A 25,395-nucleotide genomic window follows, 5' to 3' on the forward strand; every position below is an offset into this window, starting at 1 on the left:
GACTGAAAATGTACCAAGCGAACACCTGTGATGTGCAGGCATAAGGAGGTCACGTGGTAAGGTCATCATGATGACCTCAGCTTTCATTTTGAATTGAGTTGAGCATGCTATAGAATGAACATAGACAGAATCTAGTGTGTAGTGAGTTCACAGGAACCCTCTGGGTACCGCCCTGAGCGTAGGAGAGCAAGCAAAGGAGAAGCAAGGGGACCCATTAGGTCTCCAGGAATAACTCAAGCAAGAGATGCCCATGGCTTGAATGAAGGTAACATGTGACTGGGCTCTGCATAGATATGCCCATCAAGGTTTGCTGAAAGGGCATGCATAGAAATTCAGGGTAGGGGGGTGCCAAAGACACATTTTTTTGATATGAGCAATTGGAAGGATGGGGTTAGTATTTATTAGGTCAAGAAAACTGTGAGGCTAGGCTTGGGAAGAAAGAACATGAGAAAAAAAATCACATAGAGTTGAACATGACCTTCCGACTTCCAAGGGTAGTGACTAAGGAGGTGCCCAAACATGTAACTTCATGTTTGATTGGCACACATTTTTTTGTTGTTGTCTTGTTTTTTGAGATGGGTTTCTCTGTGAAACAATCCTGGCTGTCCTGGAACTCGTTTTGTAGACCAGGTTGGCCTTGAACTCACTGCCTCTGCCTCCCAGCGCTGGGATTAAAGGCATGCACTACCACCTTGCAGTTCTACTTTTATTAAAGTAGGTGTTCACTGCTGTTCTTACCTCTGCTTCCCTGGAGACTCCAGTGAAATGAGGAGTGTGTGAACAGAGTCTCATTCACTTGATTTGTGTTGAAAACAATACTGAGAGTTCTCAGTGCCTACCCGGCACACAGGAAGTTTGGGGTGGGGCTTGAGATAAGTTGATCAAATAACCTATGTTCCCACGAAGACGTGTGTTCCTGAGAGTGAATACTATGAGTGCTGGAATAGTAAAAGGTGCACCAACTAAGACCCGTTTCTGCCTTCTCATCAGGAGGCATTTTGATCTGTCATTCTTAGTTAAGTATGCAGTGGAAGGAGTGTGTCTCCCCAAACAGCCTTAATTTTAGCATTCCTGCCCATGCCTCTTGTCAAATAAGATTGCTGCTGCCTTTGATTTGTATCAAGATTTATTTGACTTTAGTCTTCAAAGCATTCAATTCAAAGTTCACTATCAGTGGGTGGATTAGTTGAGTAACTGAAGTATCAGTATTGAATGCCATAATGGTTCCTTATAATCTCTCTCTCTCTCTCTCTCTCTCTCTCTCTCTCTCTCTCTCTCTCTCTCTCTCTCATGGGCAAGATACTTACTGGGGCCATTGGCTAATGAGCAGTGAAGGGACTGTCCAAATAACATGTAGCTTCAAAAGAGAGTCTCTGACAAACAACTGAATGGATATTAAATGATGGAGGTTCTACCACACATTCATCTGCTGCTGTTTCATGAACTTCAGTATGGAAAGCCTCACAGGGTATCTGAGGTGCTACTTAAGGAGGTCTTAGGAGGTGGCTGGAGATAGCAGTTTCTGGAAATTATACGGTTTCCTATTGCACTGGTTAGTTTCATGTCAGCTTGACACAAGCTAGAGTCCCAGAAAGGAGGGAGCCTCAATTGAGAAAATGCCTCCATAGGCAAGCCTGTAGTGCATTTTCTTAATTATTGATTCATGGGAGAGAGCCCTGCCCAATGTGGGTGGGGTCATCTGTGGGCCGGTGGTCCTGGGTTCCATAAGAAAGCAGGTTGAGCAAGCCATGAAGAGCAAGCCAGTAAGTTGTACTCCTCTGTGGCCTCTGCATCAGTTTCTGTCTCAAGGTTCCTGCCCCTGCTTGAGTTCCTGCCCTCACAGCTTTTGATGATGAACTGTTATATGGAACTGTGAGTGAGACAAACTCTTCCCTCCCCAAGTTGCTTTGAGTCATGATATTTGATCACAACAATAGTAACCCTAAGATTACTATTTTGAGAAAGTCTCCTGTAAACCCACCAAGATGAGGAGAAACCCGAAATTCGTCCAGTCAAGAGGCATAAAGGCTGTTGGTAGAAAGTGTTACTGGTTTCAAGAAAATGGATTCTGGATAGGCAAGAAAACCTCTTAGAATTGAAATTTACTGGAAACAGGGCTGAATTTTCTAAAAGCAACCTCCTTCAAGTAAAACAAAGATGACTTGGTTGGTAAACTGTCTGTCACTGTAGCATAAGTCCAGAGTTTAAAGACCCAGGACTTGTATAAAAACTGCACAGGACTGTCCACACCTATAATCCTAGCCCAGAGCTTTTGGGTAGAAAGGGGAGGGTTCTGGAGTCCACTGGCTAGCCACTCTACCCTAATTGGTTAGCTCCCGGTTCAGGGTGACCTTGCCGAAAAAACTAAGCTGGAGAGTAACTGAGGATGACACATGAAGTCAACCCCTGGTCATACTTATGTACACACACATGAACATGTACACATACACAACACACATAAAACCAGAACAAAGAACATGTCTGAAAGATGTTAGCTAGTCCCTAGGTGGGACACGGCTTCTGTTTGTGAGAGAAACTGGATTGCCTTTGAGGTACATTCTTTGCTCAAGGAGCTCCTAAATACTACAATTAAGGAATTACAATTTCTCCAGAGAAAGACGCCTCAGTAAGCAAGTGTACCAAGATGCTAATACATTTTGTGATTAGTTTGCGATGATCTCAAACAAGAGATGAGTTAGGAGAGCAAACAGATATTTGGATGACTGAATAGAAAATGGAAGTCTTGCTTTCTGGAGATTTCTTTTGCCTAATGCTCATTTAGGAAGCTTACCACTGCAGGGCTGGAGAGATGGCTTGCTCAACAATTAAAATCATTTGCTGCTCTTGCAGAGGACCCAAATTTTGTTCCCAGCATCCACATGGGATGACTACAGTTACATGGGGGACCTGAAGTCCTCTTCTGGTCCCTGTGAGCATCACACACACACACACACACACACACACACACACACACACACACACACACACACACACACGCAATAAATAAATAAATAACAATAAAAAATAACCCTCACCACTTGTTGGTAAACTGTGTGTCTGGCTTCACAGGAAACCAACCATTAGCTGCTAGGTAGTCACCCCTCCACCTAAAATCTTGCTGAAAATCTTCCTCACCGACTATGATCCCCCAGTTTGACTCTCACGTTCCTCATGTCAGTTCTGGGTGTTGACAACTTTTATCTATCTTTTGATAGTTAATTCATGTTTCCCCAAATGTTCCAAAGTTATTGACAAAGATATTCAGACTCACCTCCAACTTAGAGGATGACAACATACAAGGAAGATTTGGTTTGGTTCTGTTAGGGAAAGACCTGGGTAAGTTAACATCTGAATCGATGGTACTGTTACACATGACCCCTAATTCCCCAGCAACCTTAAAACTGAAAGTTTCCTTCACAGTCTACCTGCTGTCTTGTGCATGTAAGAATGACCAGGGTTGGGGCAATAATCATAGGCAAGGTAACAAAATTGTTTATCGAATAATTGATGCTTACTCTATTTTTGTGACTTTATATATAGTTGATAACATGCTGGGTAAAACATTTTTGGTATCACATTATAAGGTCTAGGCCTTAACAGGCTTAAGTTGGCCAGCTGAAGGCCAGCTTGTGGAGGCTACTAGACTCTTACTATTAGACTATAATATGTGCTGAACACGAGAAAGGGCAGTCATTTCTGACAACATGGCTGTCAGTCATCACTCCATCTCTCTCTGTCTCTCTCTGTGTGTCTCTGTCTCTCTCCTGTTATTAACACACACACACACACACACACACACACACACACACACACACACACACACACACACTCTTCTCATACTGCTTTGAACTGATTCTACAAATCAGTTCAAGTTTTCACTGGCTGTGGCCGGTTGGACAATGAAGAGTTGAAAGAAGGCTCCTTTCCCCATAGCCCAGTTAAGGGTGGTTACAGTAACTGCATGCCTGCAGTTTGCACTTGTTCTCTATTGTTATGGGTGGGTAGGTGAAGAATTGCTTCCAAGTGAGATTGACAAAGGAAACTCCTGATTTGAGGAAGGAGTGAATATGGAGGGCGGAAATGGGACTGAAGGAACACACTCCAACTATGATCATAGTCCCAGGTATCACTGGGGCAGCAGACCAGTAGGTAATTAAACCATTAGGATGCTCTTAATACTTTTGGCGCCCTCCCCTGCAATCCCTTCACAACTAAAAGCAATATAAACCCTATCTGTGTGCTGAAATGACATAGCTTTACGGCTTTGTTTTAAATTATTCTTTGTGTGTATGTGTGTGTAGTATATGTATGGCAGTATGGGTGTGGGAGACAGGACGTAAAGGCTAGGCTGGTGGCCAGAAAGCTGCAGCTGTTAGACCCCCGGAAAACTCAAGTACCCGGGATCCCAGGCCACGTTCTCGGTCACCCCAATCACCAGGCGGATTCCAAAGCTTGATACAAACTGCACGAGGCTTTATTGTAATTTAACGAGCTAACCCCATGTTAGCTCGGGTCTTTCACCCACCCGCCATGGCGGATGGCTAGAAAAGACGGCTCCTAGGGCCTCCCAAGAGATCTTATAGGACAGCGTAAGGGGAGTGTCTAGGGGTACACACAGGCTCACGATTGGTGTGCCTCCAGGCTTGGAGGGCTTGCCCTGTGTTGATTGGTCAACTGGTTGTTATGGCCCATAGGCCCTCCCAGGGTGGTTGCTATACTTTGTGCATCATTGCTGTGCGCTTGTCCGTAAAGCACACCCAGGGTCGTAAAGCATAGCGCCACCAGCTAACTTCTGATTGGTTCCTTGTCACGAGGCAGGCATCTGACTTTCTAGTGTCTAGGACAAGGTCATAGAAGCACATGTTCGGCCGTTATGGCTGCCAAAAGGGAAGCTGGTCCCTTCACAGCAATCCTGCCACCACGCCAACCAGTCCTGAGGTTACAGATGTGTTTGGCCACATTCAACATTTGACATGGGCTGGGGATACAAACGCAAGTCCTCATGCTTGGATAACAAGCACTCTCCTCCATCAAACTATCTTCCCAATCCCAAGAATAGCTCGCCCTTATTGAAAAATCTATGCTTGCCAGTGCAGTGATGCCTGTCTTTACAATACTGGGGAGCTCGAAGCAAGAAGATGGCAAATTCCAGGCTAGCCTGGGCTACATGAGACTCTGTCTCCAAAAACACCCACAATTTTTAAAAAGAAAAATCTCTTTTTCCGGTGTATGCAAAGTGTGTTTAGGGTTTTCAACCAAATAGTTCAGTAATAAGTCATTAAAATGTGGGATTCTATAAGGTTCTTTGCAACCAGGAAGAGTGGAGTTAGCCACTCTAAAGAGCATCAGCTTTTACATTGAACAACTAGTGAAAACACTTCATTAAGACTAATCAAGCAAAGCCGAGCAGTGGTGGCACACACCTTTAATTCCAGCACTCAGGAGGCAAAGATAGATCTCTGAGTTCAAGGTCAGCCTAGTCTATACAGTGAGTTACAGGACAGCCAGGGCTACAGAGAGAAACCCTGTCTTGTGGGGGAGGGGATGGGGAAGACTGATCAAGCAACATACATTTAACCAGTATTCTTCAAACTATTCTGGGAGATGTAAAAGTCCCCCAAAGAAACCACCGGAAGTCTGGGGAGAGGGGTGGAGGAAGCACCATGGATCACGGGTGGACAAATGCTCCTCACTCACTTCCTCCTCTGATATAGATCTTATTTTATTTAGTGAAGGTTTAAGTGATATTTTATTTGGGAACACAGCTGGGAGGGGGCAAAATTACATAGTAAAATAATCATTTTATTGCTGGTTATTGATCATTAAAAACAGCTTTTTCTTTCTTTCTTTCTTTCTTTTTTTTTCTGACACTGGAACTGAACTCCAGGAATCAATCCAACTAATTTGCACTCCCATAAGGTTAGAGATTGGCCTCCATTCTCCATCTTTAAATGCCCTGGCAGCTAGCAGAGACCCACAGACAACAGGGATGAAGGCAGTGCAGATGGAGGACACCTTCCCCATGTTGGTTCTTGTAGGGTGTTGTGGAATGATTTTCAGAAAATCCATGGTAGAAAACTTAAAGTCTTCCCATCGATGTTGGTAAGAATTGTGATACATTTGGTCCAACACCTTCTGAATCCTCTACTATTTTAGTGGCTGTTTTAGGTAGAAATCAGTCTAAAGGGGAATTCTATCTTGATGGTTTTATGGAATGTTAATTCTTGGGCTGCTTTCTGGGTGACAGTTCTGCGTGGTGAAGGATATTCCATGATTACTTCTATTCTCCCCCAAAAACTTGTACTAAGTGTTTTTTGTTTTTTCTTATAATAGACTACTTAAGAAAGACTTTGGCATGGGAGTTGGATGGGGGGGGGAAGGGCGGAGGGAGGGATGGAGGGATGGAGGGAGGGAAACAGTCCATTACATATTGCTGGACATTCATGTACCTAAGTTCTGCCCTAGGTCCCCTGCCCTTTGCTCCCATTAATCTACTCATTCCCAAATGTCACCTTTTACAAGCTTTCAGGTGTCTTCCCCTTCCCCACAAAAAAGAGAAATGATCAACCCAGTCCTGCTGAGGTATCTGAGATGGATATAACTTAATGCTTCACTTTCTAGTTTAAAAAAAAAAAAGCTGGCACTGGCACAGGACTGGTGAGATGGCTCAGAGAGTAAAGACACTTGCCACCAGGTCTGATGACCTCAGTTCAATCCACAGGACCCACATGGTAGAAGGAAGGTGTGCTATGTTGGACTACGTAGAGAACCCTGGATGTCAGTTCTAGCAAGTAAGGCAAGCTATAGGAAAAGCAGACATCACTACCAGCATGGCTGAGTGAGCAGAAAGAGCCATCCGTTTACAAACAAAGGAAACTGGATTCTAGTTTATCATTAAGCCACACTGGCCTTGGACAAGCTATTTATTCACCTCTTCAACTTCCTAATTGGTAAGAGACCAGGAATAGCTAGCTGCCAATGTCTTTCCTGATCTGGAGAACCTATGGCAACCAGCTTGATGTTCTTGGGACCGGGCCCAACAAGTGAGCCTCTGCTAGTCCCAAACACAGATCAACAGCCTGGGTTCATCTATATTATGCCTTCCCTCCATGGGGTGGTGGTACAGTCATCACCTTCACAGAGGACCCCCTGGAGGTGAGGGACAGCTGTACTCAGCACAGGATTTGAACTTCATCAGTCCTTAACTAGAATGAATGTTTTTATTCTCTCCCAGATACCAACACCCATACTACACATGACAGCGACTTAGACATCCTGGGCAAGCCCACTGGATACATCTCCAAACTCCTTTTCACAGTAATGTGGCCATCTAAATAAACCTGAACTAAAAATGCATCTCAGTACAGGAAGCTCCCCCCAGTGCTGTCACAGATGTGATGATGACTATTGTGGGCAGATACAGAACTGACTTGATCATAAGGCTGCAGAAAACATTGCTAGGAAGGTAAGGGCAATAGGAGATCTACTCTATCTGATATTTATCTGGGAGGATGGATAGGAAGAAGTGGTGTTTAAACTGGCCCTTGTAGTATGACTTTGGTCTTCATCACTGTATTTCCTTGTGGCCTTCATTTCTTCAGGTAGAAACCAACATATGGAACTGAAGCCAAAGAGGAAAACTAAGTGGGATAATTTATTGGGAATGTATGGGATCCTCTAGAGGATGAAGAATGCCTTCAATAAGCTCAGACCAGACAACTCATATTGAAAGTATAAAGTATCTTTTCCTAGTTTCTGAGAACATACTGTTGAAGATGAGAACTTGGGGAGTTAAGAGCCATGTACTGCTGTTACAGAGAATCTGAGTTCAGCTTCCGACAACCACACAGTTCAGCTTATAACCACCTGGGACTTCAGTCCCAGGAGAGCCCACACCCTCTTCTGGTTTTCATGGGTATCCATTCATGTATGTGCACAAAGCCATGTAGACACATAAACACACACATAGTTTAAAAAGATAGTGACTTAAGGATAGGAGATCAGTCACAAAGAGAAACTGTCTAGTTCTACAATTCTTAGCCTATAGATCTATATCCCACATATACAATCCACTGGTTTTGCATTGAGTCTAGACTGGTCATTCTCAATACTTTTTCTTTTTTCAATGAAAAGGGTAAACATCCTAGGCTAAGCTAAACCCTGCATTTATTCAGATAATTAAACTCTATAAAAACATATCCATTCACAAACACACAAACGTGTGTGTGTGTGTGTGTGTGTGTGTGTGTGTGTGTGTGTGTGTTACATACACCCATCACACCTATATTTGCTCATTATGAGACCAGAACAGGATGTCAAGTGTCTTCCTCTACTGCTTCCTTGCCTTATTGCCTTGAGTCAGGGTCTCTAGTGGACCAGAAGCTTAGAGTTTAGGCCAGTGAGCTCTCGGGATCCCTTTTCTCTGATCCCAAATATTGGGATTACAGGCACACATGGCTCTGTCAAGCATAAATGTGAACCGAGGGCTGAATTCAGGACCTCATGCCTGCTGAGCCACCTCCCCAGTCCTATTTGTTTTCTTTCCCATAGATATTTGGATATAAGACACAACTCTTTCACTTTTAACAGGATTTATTTGGTGTCTTGGCACACGTTTGTGACACGGTATAATTATGCAGACAGACTCATTTTCAATTGACCCCCTCCTTTAATAGTCCAGGTAAGAGATGGCCATGCTTCCCCAAAGCAAATTGCTACCCATTGCAAACCTAATTTTCTTCAAGGTCTTGTTTAATTGCAGACATGACAAAATTAAACCCCCTTTCCTATACTCACAGAAGGAAAAATGCTGTCAGACATTTCTATAAAAGTTTATTTATTTATTTATTTTTGATTTGCTCAATCTTAAGGACTTTTGTTTTTATCCATGCCCATTGATTGGTTAGCCCCTCCCCCCAAGAAAAAATGGAAATGTTTTTTTAGAAAGAAATGCAGAACACTTCTGATCCTACAACACACTTAGAAATAAAGTAGTGAGATGAGAGACTCCAGGCAGGCTTGCCCTCCTCTCCTCCTCTCCACCTGAAGTGCTCCAAGACAATACATTATGTAGGAGGGAAGACAATTAAAAGAAGGAGTTTACCATGGCTAGTGACTTACAGACCTCGGAAAATCCCACTTGGTAAATTAAAAACAGGACTACCTAAAAAGACTTTTTGGAGTACATACTTCGCTAGGGATTCCATGCAAATACTTAACCATTAAGGACCTCAGGGTGCCTGGTGATGAGTTTCTTAATAGCTGAGGGTGGCCTTCCCTCAGAAGTTAACTGTCCATCCACCTCTATTAGCTCAGCCCAGAGGGAGAACCTCAGAGAACATGCCAGAAAACATCTTCATGAATCACATTCATCAATTATTATACAAGTTTTAATCATGTGACTTAGATTTCCTTCAAATACTTTTTGATCTTAAAAAAGTTTGATGCAATTAATACTATCTAATCCAGACATTTGATCCACATATAATTAAACAAGCACTGCTAATTATATAAACATGTTAGGAAATAATACAATGTACTTTCAAATGTACATTGAAATCCTGCCTTTTAAAAACTCAAGGGTGGGGCTGGCTAGATGGCTCGGTGGATAAAGGTGTTTGCCACTAAACTCAAGGACCCAAGGACCCACTTAGTGGAAGGAGAGAGCTGTCTACCACAGGTTGTCAACTGACTCCATATGTGGGCAGTGGCACATGAGCCTTTACAGATAAACAAATGAATATACCAACAAACAAGTTCTTATAAACAAACAAAAAGTCCTTTAAGAAACTCAACAGTGGTATTTTCCCCAGGGTTAGCTACGGAAACAATGTTGCACAACAGTTTTTATGGAACTATTATTAGCAATAAAGTAGCTGACATGTATTTCAAGCTGGACAGATGGCTCACTTGCTGCTCTCGCAGAGGACCAAGGTTTGGTTCTTTGGCACCCACACTGGGAGTCTCACCTGTGATCCAGTTCCAGAATGTCTGATGACCTCTTCTGATACACACACACACACACACACACACACACACACACACACACACACACACACACACACACGATTTTAAAATAGAAATGCTTTGAAACATAATAGGAAAGAGAGGACAACTGCCAGAATGCAAAAATTACATCTTTACTGTTGTCCACCCACCCAGTCTTGAACATACCAATGAATGCTGGGAAGTTCTGACCAAGAGATGCATTTCATGGCAGAAGCCAAAGCCTCTTCCTCCCCTCCCTGATTGCTCCCAGCATCTGCTGTGTCGCTAACAGAGCTGTCTCTGCCTTGGTTGCACAGATGACTGCCTTTGACTGCCATTTAACATAAACTACACCAAAGGCCCCTATAACTTGATTTTGGAGTGAATTCACAGTAGGTAGCTGAGGCACCTAAAAGAAAGACTTGATATTGTTGGCTACCTACCTTATACAGGTTGTCTCTAAGCCAAGACAGCTATCCATTTTTAATAAACAGTACCAAGTGAGAGATAGTTTATCCTAAATGGCAGAGACAGGTCTCGATAAGGAATGGGCAGAGTTTCCCACACGCAGCCATATCTGTTAGAAAGGAGTTGTGCATGGAGGGTTACACACAGTTAAGATGTAAAGTCAGCAAACGCTGCCTTGCTTGGTATTTTTGATAGGTTTTTTGCTTGAGAAGAGTGCATTTACATTTTAAAAAAGCATTCTTCCTCTTTGAAAGATATTAAAATAAAATGACCATTTTTTTGCAGCAATTGAAAAATGATACCACTGCAAATGCTGTTGTAATTTATACTCTAGACCTTGAGATGTAGATTCAATTGCCCAAGATTTTATCTCCCCATCATCAGAAGTACCACAATTTAAAATATCTATTTTCTCTATTAAGTTTCTCCAGTTATAATTTTATCAAGATCTGAGAGCAAAGAAGAGAACTTTGGAAGGACACACGAGGACCAGCTCACACAAAGCTGTGGCACCTTTCACATCACCTGGCACACCCCTCCATCTCTGTCCTAGCTCAGTAAATGAGAAAGTACTTCTGAAAACTTCCTCGGCAGTTCTTAAGTCAGCATCTTCAGATATGTTCAGGTGGTGGAGGAAAGAGCAAAAGAGGGAGAGGGAAGGTGGGAAGAGCTACGAGACAGGAGGAAGAAAGGAAAGAGCGACCCTGTCCTTACTTCTCTGTTATCTGGGTGGGGTGGAGGGAAACTAGCACCTGAGGAGCAGAGTGACATGGGGCTGGACTTCCGGAAACAAGTGGGGGCCGCAGAGGGCTTCACCCACAGGACTCTGGAAAGGAGTCTCATTTCAGACCTGGTTCAAAGCTCCCCTCTGAGAACACGACTCCTCCAGAATGTCTCCAGGAATGTCTCTCCCTCTCCGGAGCAACCTAAACTCTTCTGGTCGCAACTTGTACAAGAAATCGGAAGGTGACGGTGATGTGTGTATTTAAGTCCTGACTTGTAATAAAGGGAATCAAGTGATAATAAAGGGCACAGGGGTGGGGATGGAGGCACTTGGGGGCCAGTGATCAGAAGCAATTTTGCCAGCAGCATCTTGGAACAAAAACAAACCAACAGAGAAGAAGTGGTAGCAACAGTTCATAGACATTGTTGAAGTTAGCAGTGAGGGCTTGAAAAAGGCAGTTTGAACAATAAGATAACTTTGACTTTGATTTATTGAAATGTCAATCACCACCAAAACTTTTGAGAACTTTCCAGTTAAAGAAAACAAAACAAAACAAAAAACCCCACACCATCTACTCTTCAGGTATCCATGGGTGTGGGAGTCTCTACCCAGAGTTCTACATTCACTAAGGGCTATGTCTGCTCTGGCGTCACTGTCACCAGAGACAGACTTAATGTGTCACTGTTCCTAGGCCCCACTTCTTATTGGGAGTTACCTGGCAGTTACAGTACAGTATCGAAATGAAAAACAGAAACAAGACAAAACAGACCAACAAAATAACCCCCTCTGCTAGTTAACAATGACGAAAGGTTCCATTAGTCTTTTGTTGGTCCAACGTTCATTGCACACTGATGGAGTTCTGATCCTGCTCTGTCTGTAGTTTACTTTCTAAAGCCTGATGGTGCATGATGGCAGTTAGGGCTTGGGCGGTCCTAGACTCTCAGGGCTGAGTTTGACACCTTCTGGGCAGTTTGGCTTGGAAATTCTGATGACATTTTAAAACTGTTCTGCTGTTCTTGTTTACAAAGAGGGTTATTATAAAAAGTGGATTTTTCTTTTTGTTCATTTAAGATATTCATCCTCTTGCTATTTATCCCCCATTCAATTCATAATCCTGTTTAGGTCACTGTGATTAGTTGCTATGGAAATTACCTCCTATGGAAATGATGCCAATGTGATTACTGAATATTACTTTTAATGAATAATATCAATAACAGACATCAACCCTTACTCAAAAAAAAAAGGAAATCTAATTAAAAATTTGAAAAGGGATTAATCCTGAAAATTACTATGGTCAACTTTTCTTATAATTTTTGAATCTGTCATCTGCTTTTAAAAATAAGTACTAAATAAATTTCAAGACATTAATCAGCTACTTGCCTCCCCAAACTCCAGAGGGCACAATGGAGATTAGCATCACACAGCAAACGGAGCAATGGGGGACAGTTCATATCCATTTTTTCTCACTAATAAGCGTGCACCTCACTGATGAGCAGCAAAGTCAACAGGATTTCAGGGCTCATCAAGGAAATGACTCTGAAGAGCAGATTACAAATTCCCGTCAAAGACAAAGAATTTAATATTCTAAAATTTATCCCAGGAATTTAAAAGGTCAATCCTATAAACCGTCGAGTTAAACAATAGAGGGGAGCCAGCGAACCGTTAGATGAGAATTCCAGAAAGCTGAAGGGGGAGATTTTCTTGGGTGGATTCTGTAATTTGCGGTTTGAATAAAACCTTTGAAACATTCCATTAAGTATTAAAACCCTCACAATGAGAATATGGCTTGTATTTAACACATTCTACTTTACTAGATGATCTCTCTCCAAAGGAAACATCAGAGCTTTCTTCTGCCTACTGCTTATTCACTGCCTGCTTCTAATGTAGGAATAAATTAACCCTTCCAACAATTAGGATACTGTCTAGAAACTGCTCTTTTGCTCTCTCTGTGTGTGTGTGTGTGTGTGTGTGTGTGTGTGTGTGTGTGTGTGTGGGATATCATTTATATTCTAGAAATGAGAAGTAAAAGAGAAATTCAATTCTCTATTAAAAGGTGCTTTTCTATATCTAATAGCATATTAATGGCTTTATAGAAATTGTTATGGTCTTTACCTATACAATTATATAACATTACATGTATAATGCCTCTGACCCGACCCGAGCTTTTACAGTTCGATTTAGACAGGACAGGCTGCCTATACTTGTGCTTGCAGCCATGATCGAGGGTCCAGAATGTCCCTGATGGATTTCTGCCTTGGAGCCGGCACCGGTTTGCCTTCAAAACTGGTTTTAGTGTCCGTGTGCTCATCATCAGCTGAACTGTTTTTCCTGGCAGAGAGAAGTTTTCGAGGGGCAGCCACCGGTTTCTGGAAGTGATGCATGGATGATGATAGTCTGGAATCAGAAGGCGAGGCTCTGGAGACACTGGCCTGGGCCTCGCTACCCTTGGACTGATCTGTGCCGCCTTGTGTCTTCACACTGAAGGGAGGCTGATCAGTAGGAGGAAGTGGTGCTCGCCTCTTCTTCCTTTTCCCATCAGGGGCTGGTTTGCCTGTGGGGGACAACACTTTCTTCTGGATGACCATTTCATGATTGCCATCAAAGACTGCGGCCCATGGGGGTGGCATGGATGCTTCATCCTGACTAATGAGGACCTGCCCATTAGTCTCTCCAATTTTCTTTTGTATTATCTCAGTTAAACTTTCAAGTTTCACAGGTGAATCGATGCCTGCAACAATTTTAAGAAGAAACTTCATGGGGGAAAAAAAATCACAGTCATATGTACTTTATCCAAATAAGTTATTATTTTCCAAACCAATATGCTACCTATAATGACCATCGAGAACTTGGGAGTATGATGAGTATTGAGAACATTTATTTGTAAAAAAGAACTGTATCAAGAGGGACCCAAAACTAGGCTATCATGTACTGTACTGTAGATGTACATTAGCTATCATATATACAACATACACAGGATATGAAAAATACATAAGCTCACACATACAGAACACAGATGGACACATGAGCACTTCTTGAACTCTTTAGCTTAACTGTTTATTATACAGTAACTTTTCTTAGGTGTAAACTCTTGTTTCGTCCACTAGGAAGTTTGCTATATAAACAGGGATGGAGATGATGATGAGTCAGTAGTTTTTCCAAATAGACCCTTGACGTCTCTGCTAATGGTGAGAGACAAAGCAAAAACTGACAAAATCTATCAAACAAATGCCCCAGGGCAGGAGTCTGAAGTCCTCACACTATTTTGATGATAAGGATGCTGGGTAAAATTTGCCTTGGGAAAAATAAGGACACCGAGATAAATGTCTACTAATTGGATCTCTGATATTTTAAAGTCATCACTTGGAACCTAAGACTGTAAATACACACACACACACACACACACACACACACACACACACACACACACTTGCAAGTGTATTAGCAGTGGAGTAGATGGACACCACTGTCCGAATGAACTTCTTAGGAACCGTCCTGGAGGCTGCCCCACAGGAATAAACACCCTTCGAAATGTGAGAAAGGGAAATAGAAAACTTAAAGAAAGACAACTTTCTTAAGTACTAGACCTTCTCACTAGTTATTTTTGACCAGAGATGAATGCTTCCATTCATTAATATTTCCCTATCAGTAATACAAAAAACAAACAAACAAAAGCAAAAACCTCAAAACAAACCCAGAAAACAGCGAGTGCATATGATCATATCTTAGAGCCTGTACCTTTCCATTTTCTGAATCTCACATGCTAAGTACATTATTCTTTTAAGCCTGGAGTTTTCTGCTTGATCGTGAGCATCTCAACTATGAAAAATACGCACTCATTAATTTTGTATAATTCATCTATTAAACATGAGCTCCTCAGTCTATAATCATAGTCTTTTTTATTATTCAATTTGATTGTGCCCTGAAAATTTTAGCATTTTAATGTCAATAGAATAAGAGGCTGGGGTGTGGACAATGCTGTTTTTGTCACCCTGCAGCTCAGAAGGGACAAGCCCCACTTACTCATATCGTAGTACACGGAGGTCGCCTCCTTTGTCAGGAACAAAGGTGGTTTCCGTGGTGACATAATCTCAATTTTCATAAGTTCTTCACAACAATGCTTCCATTGGCCTAGGAGAGAAAGAAAGAGCAGGCTAGTTTGAAATATAAACGTGAAGCTATGTATTTCATTTTCTGCCAATATCAGTACTGTGTGTGTGTGTGTGTGTGTGTGTGTGTGTGTGTGTGTGTGTGTGTGTGTTGAAAATGTATCACATCAGTAAAGCCTAGCTTTCAAGGAACTTGTATAAAAACCTGGAACAACCCACAGTTTACAAAGCTGACTCTTCAGGAGTGATTCATTAAAAAAACAAACAAACAAACAAACAAAAAAAAACCAGTTTTGGGTAGATACTAAGATCTCCAGGCCATTAACTAGTATACTACCACACAAACCCTTAACAATCACATTGAATTTCATATTCACTGTGAAAATATAGAGCCTCTGCTCTAACTTTTTAGATGAAAACGTCCAGTATTCAAGGCATTTGAAAGACAAAACTCCATTGAAATTCAGTTGTCAGATGGAAGAAGAAATAACAGAATTCAAGTCCTCATATTATATCCTCAGTAAGAAGGCTTTTAATTTAGAAATAAGAATTATTTAATAGCATAACCATTAAGTTAAAACTTCAGAGTGTGGACATCATCAATGTTTATTTTCATTGTTTCACTATTTACACCTCAAGGTTTTCTGACTTACTTCTCTATGGATTAAAAAGACTGGTTTCTGCTGACTTGCATTCCCGCATACCACGTGACTGACTATCCAATGACATCGCAGAAGTCACAAGGCTCACAGCCCTGTATGTCACATCACTAGAAAGGTAGGGGCGACACACCAGAAGCCTTCTAGGTTGACTTATTTCTTTTCCTTTTTTGAGTAGTCTCCATGTGTATTTTCAATCTGTCCAACATGGTAGTTTTCCATGGCTGAAGATTTTAAAGACATTTCATGTTTTACTTAATTACATATTCATTTTGTTGTCATGGCATACGGTGATAAACGCCTACATTTTGAATCTATTACCATAACTAGTTAAGACACATCAAAAGCCTTTCAGGGCATTTTATTATGATGCTGATTAGCACACAGCAAAGCAAAAGGAAATGGTCCCCCAGGACACAGCGGCAAAGGTTCCTCCCCAGGGTCTGAATCCGGAAGCTGGAGCTGACCTCTTACACAAGCCCTTCCTTTTTAAATAAATATGTAAAAGCCAATTTGTTTCATATTTGTGGCTGTGGGGGAAACATCGTATTTGATAAAAAATAATGAGTCCTTTTCAATGGGCCAGCACTCCTCTTTCATGTTCTTAGACGTACCACACTGTGAAGTGGTGATTTCTGCACAGGGAGCTTGAGATGAAGTGGTTTGAAGCTGCTCTAGGAACAGAATGCTAACCATGCTGAAGATTGGAACATAACCCCGTATCATCGCATGCACAAACTCCTGATGTCAGAGGTGATCTTACAACCGAAGCATTCTGCCGTGAATACGTCTATACACACAGAAAGTACATGAGAGCCGGCAAGTTAACACAAGGTCAAGATCAGGTAGGGTATACTGGGTTCACATAATCTGCTTCCCACAATGCAAGGCTACCTTATTAGAGTGTGTGTATGCATGTATACACACCTGTGCATGCACACACCTGTGTGTAAGAACGTCCATGTAGGTAAGCCCGTGTATGCTGTGGCACCTGTGAGGGTCAGGGGGACCTTGGCACTACTTGGTTAAAAAAGTGTCAGCATCAAAGTGACAATGTGAGGAGTTACCTAGAAGTGGGCCCTCCCACTAGCCCCACTGGCATCCAGACTAGAATGTTCTGGATTAGCCTTTCAAATTCCCCTTCTCTATTGCTATGCCCAAAGAGAGCCAAAGATGCCAAAATCATCTAAGACAGCATCTTTGCTTTTTGTAAGTCAGGCTCTCCAAGTCAGAGAGTCTAGGAAAGTGGTCAAAATTCCAATTACAACCAGCAAAAGAAAGGAGGCTGTTGACCAGGCCTAGCAGTATATGTTTGTAATCCCAGAGGAAGAAGGATTATAAATGCAAGGCTAGCCTGGGCTACAAGTGCTCATCACCATCACTCTCCCTGCATGCCTGCCATGGCAGCACTCAGGAAGCTGAGGCAGGATCCCAGATTGGAGGCCAGCCAGCACCCCATGAGACCCAGTCCCAGAAAACCAACACAACAGAACATAAGCTTCTCCTGAATTCACTCATGTACATGTGGTCTTAAACTAAAACTTAAGCTAAAGAAACTCAGGACAGCTGCAAACCTGGACGGGAACTTAAGCCTTTACCACATGCCTCAGGATGATGCTTGAGGAAGACACCTTGAAGGGCTCCCCTAGTTCAATGCTGCAACTGCAGATCTCTCTGGCTCTCACTTTTCTCGAGTAGAGCCAAGTAGCTTACCTCATGGGAACCTCATGAGAAGGAAACAGGGCCATAGGGTACCCAGCCATATTCACACACATTGTCTGTTATTGTCTCCTTCCCAACCTTCGCCCCGACACCTGCTGAATTGGGAAGTGCCGGATGACAGCAGATGCCACCTCTTTACAGTGGTTCAGAAATCACTCCATTGCTTTCCAACAACTCTATGGCACAAATCTGTAGCACTCTGTAGACAGGAAATACTGGCTGACTCTAACAGGGGCCTTAAATGGGCCAGAAGCAGCTATTGTCAACTGTTGTGCAGTATTGGCTGGAGATGTGTTACATTTGTTTATGCTATGGAACATTTTGTTTAATGATGCAAACATGTGTTGCATTCTTTTATGTTCCATTTTGTTTAACTCGGTGAAGCTGTGTCACTTTGCCTGTCTAAAACACCTGGTTGGTCTAATAATGAGCTGAATAGCCAAAAGCAAGGCAGGAGCAAGGACAGGCAGGCACACAGAATAAATAGGAGGAGAAATCTGGGAAGAGAAGTTCTAGGAATGAGAAAAGGAGAATTAGAGAGGACACCAGGGGTCAGCCACCCAGCCACACAGCAAGCTACCGAGTAAGAAGTAAAGAAAGCTATGTAGAATAGAGAAAGATAAAACCCCAGAGGCAAAAGGTAGAAGGGATAATTTAAGTTAAGGAGAACTGGCTAGAAACAAGCCAAGCTAAGGCCAGGCATTCATACGAAAGAATAAGACTGTGTGATTTATTTGGGAGCCGGGTGGCAAGCCACCAAAGAGCCAAAAGAGAAAAAAAAAGAAAGAAAAGAAGAGAAGAGAGAGAAAAAAAAAACAACAACTACAGCCAACAGTCTCCACTTTCAAAACAAAATCACAGATAACACATAGGCTGCTTGGTTTATCACTAAGGTCAAGAATCTACCTGTAAGCAAGGCTCCCTTGAATGGAGAGTGAAACCCAAGACAAATTTTATGCACAGTGCTGGACTGTGCTACTTTGATGGAGCAGAGCATTCAGGGGACTTAAACTCATCTCTGGATGAAGCACAAGAAGGTATCATGACATCTGCAGTTAGTAGAAGGTGACTAGAACTGAGACTCTTGAATATTAGGTTCTCATCAACTGGAAAAGGTCTGTGGTACATGACCAAGGCTTCAGGGGAAAACAGCCTGGTACAAATTCTTTATTCTAATATTTGGACCGCTGTGTCCAGTCTCCCAAGCCTCGAGAACACACTACTAGAAAACACAAATATCTACTTACTAAGATCAAAGAGATGCTGCCTGATGGCACCCATCCACTCCTGAAGGTCTTCTAGGCTGTCAGCCGCAAAGATGTGAGGCACTGTGCGCCCAGCAACAGTGTTGGTGACACAGAAATGATGCATTTTCTTTGCATCCTTGTCCATGGTCTGAATTCTGGTTTCCTAAAAATTAAGAAGAAGTTGTTGGTTCATCTGAGAATGGTTCTGAAATGGTCAAATATTTTATTGCTTAGCTACCACATTTATGCAAATTGTGTGTTATAGCTGTTGCTTTGAAATCTAACATATGTCATTTAAAGAATTTTCAGTATTCAAACTCGAATCTAGAGTGTATTGAAGATTTTTTAATAAAAGTTTTGAGTATGCTACACACATATATGTATATGATATATTCTAAATTACATGTTCTCCGAACATAACTTCCATTAGGATCTCAGCTTCCTGCCTTTAAAAATACATCTAAAAATTACTGTAAAGCAAATGCAGTGTGCCATGGCTTTAATGTGGATTATATATCAATTATATTTTCAGCAGTCATAAAATTGAAACAGACAAGTCTCTCTCTTCCTTATTCTAATAGTCATACATATTACAGTGCTATTGGTTAAAGTAGTAAACATGTGACAGTTTTTATAAAACCACAACAGGTTTCCTGCATGAAAATTCATTTCATACATGCCATTCACTGGTAATGCTCACAGCTCAAGATCCATGAGGTTTACGGATATCCCAATCTCAAGTTATTTTTTCAATGCTGAATATAACAATCTACCACAAGGGCAACGATCTCATTCCTGTTGGAAATCTCAATCTTTTTCTTAGTGGTATCAGGTAGGACATTCAAGGTGTTAGAAGATGGCCCAGAGGCCAGTGCCCAAGTCCCATACAGGCAAGTAGTAACAGCAACTCTGTGTAGTTTTAGACTGAAGACTACTGGGGGATGAAGTCTGGGACAAAAGATTCATTTTCCATTATCTGAGGGTAGCACTGTCCAGTAGAAACATGATGGGAGCTGCTGAGGCAATTTAGATATTTTTACAAACACATGTAAAAAATGAAAATGGGTGAAGTTATTCTTAATGGCATATTTGATATAAAAATAGATACTTCCTATTATTTTCTTTCATTTTCATTCTTCAGAGTCCAGTTTGTAGTTTATATTTAAGGACACGACTCAACTCTGGTTGTCTCACTTAAGCACCAAAAGCTCCTGGAGGCTCCTGTGAATACAGTCCTATCTGGAGGGAGGCAGTTAAGCTCTCTGCAATGCGAGCAGAATGTTCTGGCCTGTAGCTACAAATACCAATTAGGAATGGGGAGAAAATAACAGCTCACACTTACACACACCCGAAATGACCAGGATGTGAGTATCGGGGAAGGTAATGGAGTTGGAAGGAAAACTTTATTCCCTGAAGAAAGGGTGAATCCTGGCAGCTGAACCCCATCTGTACTATACGGGGAATTCATTTCTAGAGGACTTAGTTCTTCTAGAATCCCCTGGGAACATGCAGAAAACAGCCGTGTGTCTTTGAACCTTTAGAATATTCGAAACACAAGGACTGGCGGCTTGGGATGGGTCTGACTTGTGGTCACTGGGAGATCAGGAAGTACAGATGGTTACTAGATTGCAATGGGACATAGACAGGGTCAACACAATGATTTTAAAGTGACAAGGTCTTTGAACGTTCCTATCTCTAGGTAGTAAATTGTGTGAATTATCTCGTGTTGAGGGATATTTGATTAACTGTTCGAAGATGTGTCTCTCTCCTCCCTCACCTGCCTAAGGCACCTTCTGATTGGTTTAATAAAAAGCTGAACAGCCAATAGCTAGGCAGGAGAGGATAGGCAGGACTTTGGGCCACAGATAGGAACTCTGCATTATGAAACTGAAGAGGGGCAGCCCAAGGATATTAGAAATCCAACCTTAATTTATCCAGTTACCATTCAAGAACGACCACCAGATGATAGGTACCCCCAAGGCTACTCAGAAGTTAACTGGGATCCCGTAGAAATGTTAGATTTCAGGAGAGTTAAGGAAGCAGTAATTTCATATGGTATGCATTCACCTTTTGTGAAGCAGATGTTAAATTCATGGGCCACTTGGAACAGAATTATTCCACAAGACTGGAAATACTTAGTTACAGCAATATTGGATGCTGGTCCTTAATTACAATGAAAAACACAGTGCAGAGGGGAATCTAGGGTCATAGAACAACTAAGTAAGGCTAGAGATGTTGAAATTTCCCAAGAACAGCTTCTCGGTGAAGGCCAGTATGCTGATATGCAGAGACAGTCTATATTTTATGATCACATCTTGGTTCTATGCCATATAACAGCTTTGAATACTTGGGACAGGTTGAAGAATCAGGAAAGAGGACTGAGTCATTCACTAAAAATATACAAGAACCAAAAGAAGCCTTCACTGATTTTTTTTTTTTACAAAGTTTGACTTCAGCTGTAATTAAAATAATATCAGATCCAGAAGTTAGACAAATACTAATTAAATCCTTGGCTTTTGAAAATGCTAATTCAGAATGCAAAAGGGTGATTAGGGATTTAAAGGCAAGATCAGTACCAACAGATGAATGGATCCAAAAATATAGTCACTATTGGATCTCACATTTATGATGATACTTGGATAGGAGAAGTGATTTCTAAAAATTTTAATAAAGATCAAAAGGTTAGGTGTTTTAACTGTGGTAAACCAGGTCATCTGAAAAGGGATTATAGGCAAGCATTCCCTAGGAACAAAGTTTTTTCCTAGAGATAATCCAAACAGAAAGCCCCAGTCTTCTGGTGTATGCAGATGTGGCAAAGGCAGGCACTGGATTAATGAATGCAGACGAGACAGGACCCTTTGCCATCACAAAATGCCTTAGAGGGTCTCTCGAAGGCCCCAGTGTCAAATTTGGTTCAATCGTTCCCTGTCAGCATCAGGGAAATTCCTCCACAGAGCATAAAAGACTTAATGGTTACTGTGAAAAACCTACTGTTCTAGATGACAGAACAGTTTCAGTAGATTTAAAAATAAATTCAGAAGAGACCGTAAGACAAGTATTTTGGCAAGCTTCTATAAATGATCAAAGACCAAAGCTAAAAAAATACAAATATATGGCGTTATGATTGAAGGTTTACCAAACATAGGCATGGATGTAACATAATTTCACCAAAATCTTGGCATCCAGATTGGCCTCCTTAGGAGGTAAATGTTCAGTTTCTAGGGACTGGTACTTTATATCAGGTAAAACAAAGTGCAAGATAGGTTGAGTGTATAGGGCCAGAAGGACAGTTAGGAAAATTAAAACCACATATGGCTAGCATAGCAATGAATTTATGGGGTGAGATTTGTTGCAGCAATGGAAAACACAGAATCTCAGAAACTAACATATCCTTCTGAGGACAATACTAAAATGTATTCTCAGGTTGTACCTTATGCAGGTAACAACAGCTGCTGATCTTTCAAAGGCACCAACAGACCTATCTTTAAAATGGCTAACTGACAAACCTGTGTGGGTGGAACAATGGCCTTTGACATCAGAAAAATTACAGGCACTAGAACAGCTGGTACAGGAGCAGCTAAGTGCTCAATATGTTGAAGAATCGACCAGTCCTTGGAATTCTCCTAATTTGTCATTAAAAAGAAATCTGGAAAATGGAGATGTAAGAGCCATAAATACGGTGATCCAGGCTATGGGCTCATTACAGCCTAGAATTCTCTTGCCTTCTCTATTACCTAAAAGATGGTCTATTATAGTGATTGATTTAAAAGACTGCTTTTTTTTTTTTAACTATACCTTTACAAGAACAGGATAGAGAAAAATTTGCCTTCTCAGTGCTTTCTTTTATAACTGCCAGCCTGTTAAAAGATATCAGCATAAAATTCTTCCACATTGATATTAATAGCCCTACCTTGTGTTAATATTTTGTATAACAGCCATTGAAAATAATTCATTAGCAGTTTCCTCAATCTATAAATTTACCACTATATGGGTGATATCTTATTAGCTGATTCAGATGAGATACCTTAGGAAAAAAATGTTTGAAGAGGTAAAAAAAATTTTTTTCCTTGACGGGGATTACAAATTGCTCCTGAAAAACATACAAAGAGGAGATTCTATTAATTCCCTAGGATATAAGATAGATTTACAGAAAAATCAACCACAGAAAGTACAAATCAGGAGATGTCAATTATGAACTCTTAGTGATTTTCAAAAATTGCTGGGAGATATTAACTGGCTATAGACCACAATTGGATTGACAACTTAAGAACTAAGTAATTTATTTCAAACCTCACAAGGTAATAAGGACTTAAATAGCACAAGAAAATTATCAGCTGAGGCTGAAAGAGAATTGGCTTTGATGGAAGAGAAATTACAGGTGCACGTGGATTGCTTGGATCCAGCACTTGCTTGGATCCAGCACTTGCTTGTATCCTGGTCATACCACCTTCTATGCATTCTCCTGTAGAAATCTTAGGCAGGAAGAAGATAATATCTGAGAATGGATATATTCAAAATATCCATTTAAAATTAAGGACATAAATAGAAAAGGTTTCTGAACTGACTGTCAAAGGAAAATTGAGACTTGGTTAATTATCAGGAATAGACCCAACAGAAATTATGGTACCTTTTAATAATGCTGGAATTGCCTCATTATGGATAGAAAATAAACACTGGCAGAGCTTTTAGTAATTTCTTTGGAGAGGGTTAACAACAAATATCCCCAAAGCAAGAGACTTCAGTGTGTATAAACTAATTGTATTCTTCTTCATATTGTATGAGGAACACCAATTTCTGGAGCCCCTACATTCTACACTGATGCAAATAAATCAGGAAGGCAGATTGTAAGTCAGGAAAAAGTAAGTAAAGCGGCTCAAAGCCCTTATGATTCTGTTCAAAAGTCAATACTATTCTCATGATATTATTAGATTTTTCCAGAGCCTCTTAATATAGTTACTGACTCTCAATATGCTGTCTAGTGATGGAGCAAGCACACATCTGACAAGCATGCCACCTCTAAACTGTGTGAAGCACAGCTATCGATTAAGTCAGGCGTCAGGCACGGCCAATACCAGTCTGAAATAGTTACTTTCAATTTTTGTCAACAGCATCAGATACAAACACCTTCAGGAAAAGGTTACTAAATAAACAGTTGTTTCTGGCTATATTTAATCAAGGACAAATGAGTAGGTGACAGGGTTCAGATATTAAAACGACTAGCACAAACAGGAAAACATGCCATGCAATCTGTGGTAACTGGGCTTTCTAAAGCTTTTGATAAATAAAAGCATTTCCAAGACAATTCAATATAACCTATCACACCAAGTAGAGTTACTGACTGGTTTGGCACAGATACACGATTGAAATGACTGGTTTATAGTATTTAAATCAACACAGACTGCCTATTTCCAAGGCTCTTGTTTCTTTCCCACCCCACCAGCCATGGACAAGGCCTCGGCTAATAAAGCACTTTCCGCAGTGTCCAGGGGACTGTTGTAAAGTGCCCGTCACTGAGTGTCTTGCTCAACAACATTCAGACAGAAGTTTTTGAAGTTGGAGCAATCACTTTGAAGTAAATCACCCTTTCAAAGTTGGATGGAAAGGAGGTGGGGAATAGCTTTTAGGCTTTTCTTCCCTTAATGTGACTATTTCCACAGATGGCTCCCTATGAAAATTAATGAGCCGACATGGCCTTTCAGGAAATGCTATTTAGAAAGGACAAGAATTACAGTCAGAGAGCAGACCCTGCAATCCAAGTGGAGAACTGTAATGGATGCGCTGCAGCAGCTACCAAACTTAGCTGCTCACATCGCCTTCGCGGTGGTGTTAGACAAAACTGCTTTTAGAACATCACGAGAACAGGTAATCAGGAGAAATCTACCATGTCTTTTAAAGCCAAGTAATTAGACAGATACAAAAAAAAATGTATGAGTTTATCACACTATGAGAGAGAATGAGGAGAGGCTGGAGAAAACCATCCATATTCCCTGGGTCAGCATGGCACCAGAGAGACACTTACTCCCTGCCTGGGAAAGAAAGCCAATTGAGATATAGTCCTGCCCTGAAAACACAAGCTAAGAGGCCAGTTGAGGCAACACCGGGGAAATTTAAAAGTGGATGGCATGTTGGTTGACACTGTTACATTTCTCAGGTGTTAAACGACAGCAGCATGATCACACAGGCATCAAAGAGCAGTTTTAGAAGTAGTCTGGGTGTTCCTTGGGGAGGAATGTCAGTCTTGTGTTCAAACACATCGGCAAAGATACGACACCAATGAAGAGACAGTACAAACACCCCCAGTTCTGTCCAATCTAGGCACTGGGCTCGAGGCTGGGCACTGTAGTTTTTCTTTCAACTTCTCTGCACATGTGAATCACTTTCTGAATTGAGAAAAACCCCAATAAACAATTACATAACTATCGTGTTTTAGGGCGTGACAATATGCCTGGCACAGCATGACAGATCTGAATGCCTGGCTCAAT

General features: G+C 41.4%; 1 protein-coding gene across 3 annotated transcripts in view; it reads right to left on the minus strand.

Moving 5' to 3' along the window:
• Positions 1-8,574: 8,574 nt before the first annotated feature.
• Positions 8,575-25,395, minus strand: part of Rtkn2 (rhotekin 2) — a 67,874-nt gene continuing 51,053 nt past the window's right edge. For all 3 annotated transcript variants that reach the window (XM_027395061.2, XM_027395060.1, XM_027395062.2), the window contains 3 exons: positions 18,914-19,076; positions 15,200-15,307; positions 8,575-13,907 (listed from right to left, as the gene is read on the minus strand). In XM_027395061.2, coding sequence (XP_027250862.1) covers positions 13,375-13,907; positions 15,200-15,307; positions 18,914-19,076 — 804 coding nt within the window. In that variant the 3' untranslated portion in view covers positions 8,575-13,374. The remainder of the gene's footprint in view (positions 13,908-15,199; positions 15,308-18,913; positions 19,077-25,395) is intronic.

This window comes from Cricetulus griseus, assembly GCF_003668045.3.
Source record: "Cricetulus griseus strain 17A/GY chromosome 1 unlocalized genomic scaffold, alternate assembly CriGri-PICRH-1.0 chr1_0, whole genome shotgun sequence".
NCBI classification, from domain to species: Eukaryota; Metazoa; Chordata; class Mammalia; order Rodentia; family Cricetidae; genus Cricetulus; species Cricetulus griseus.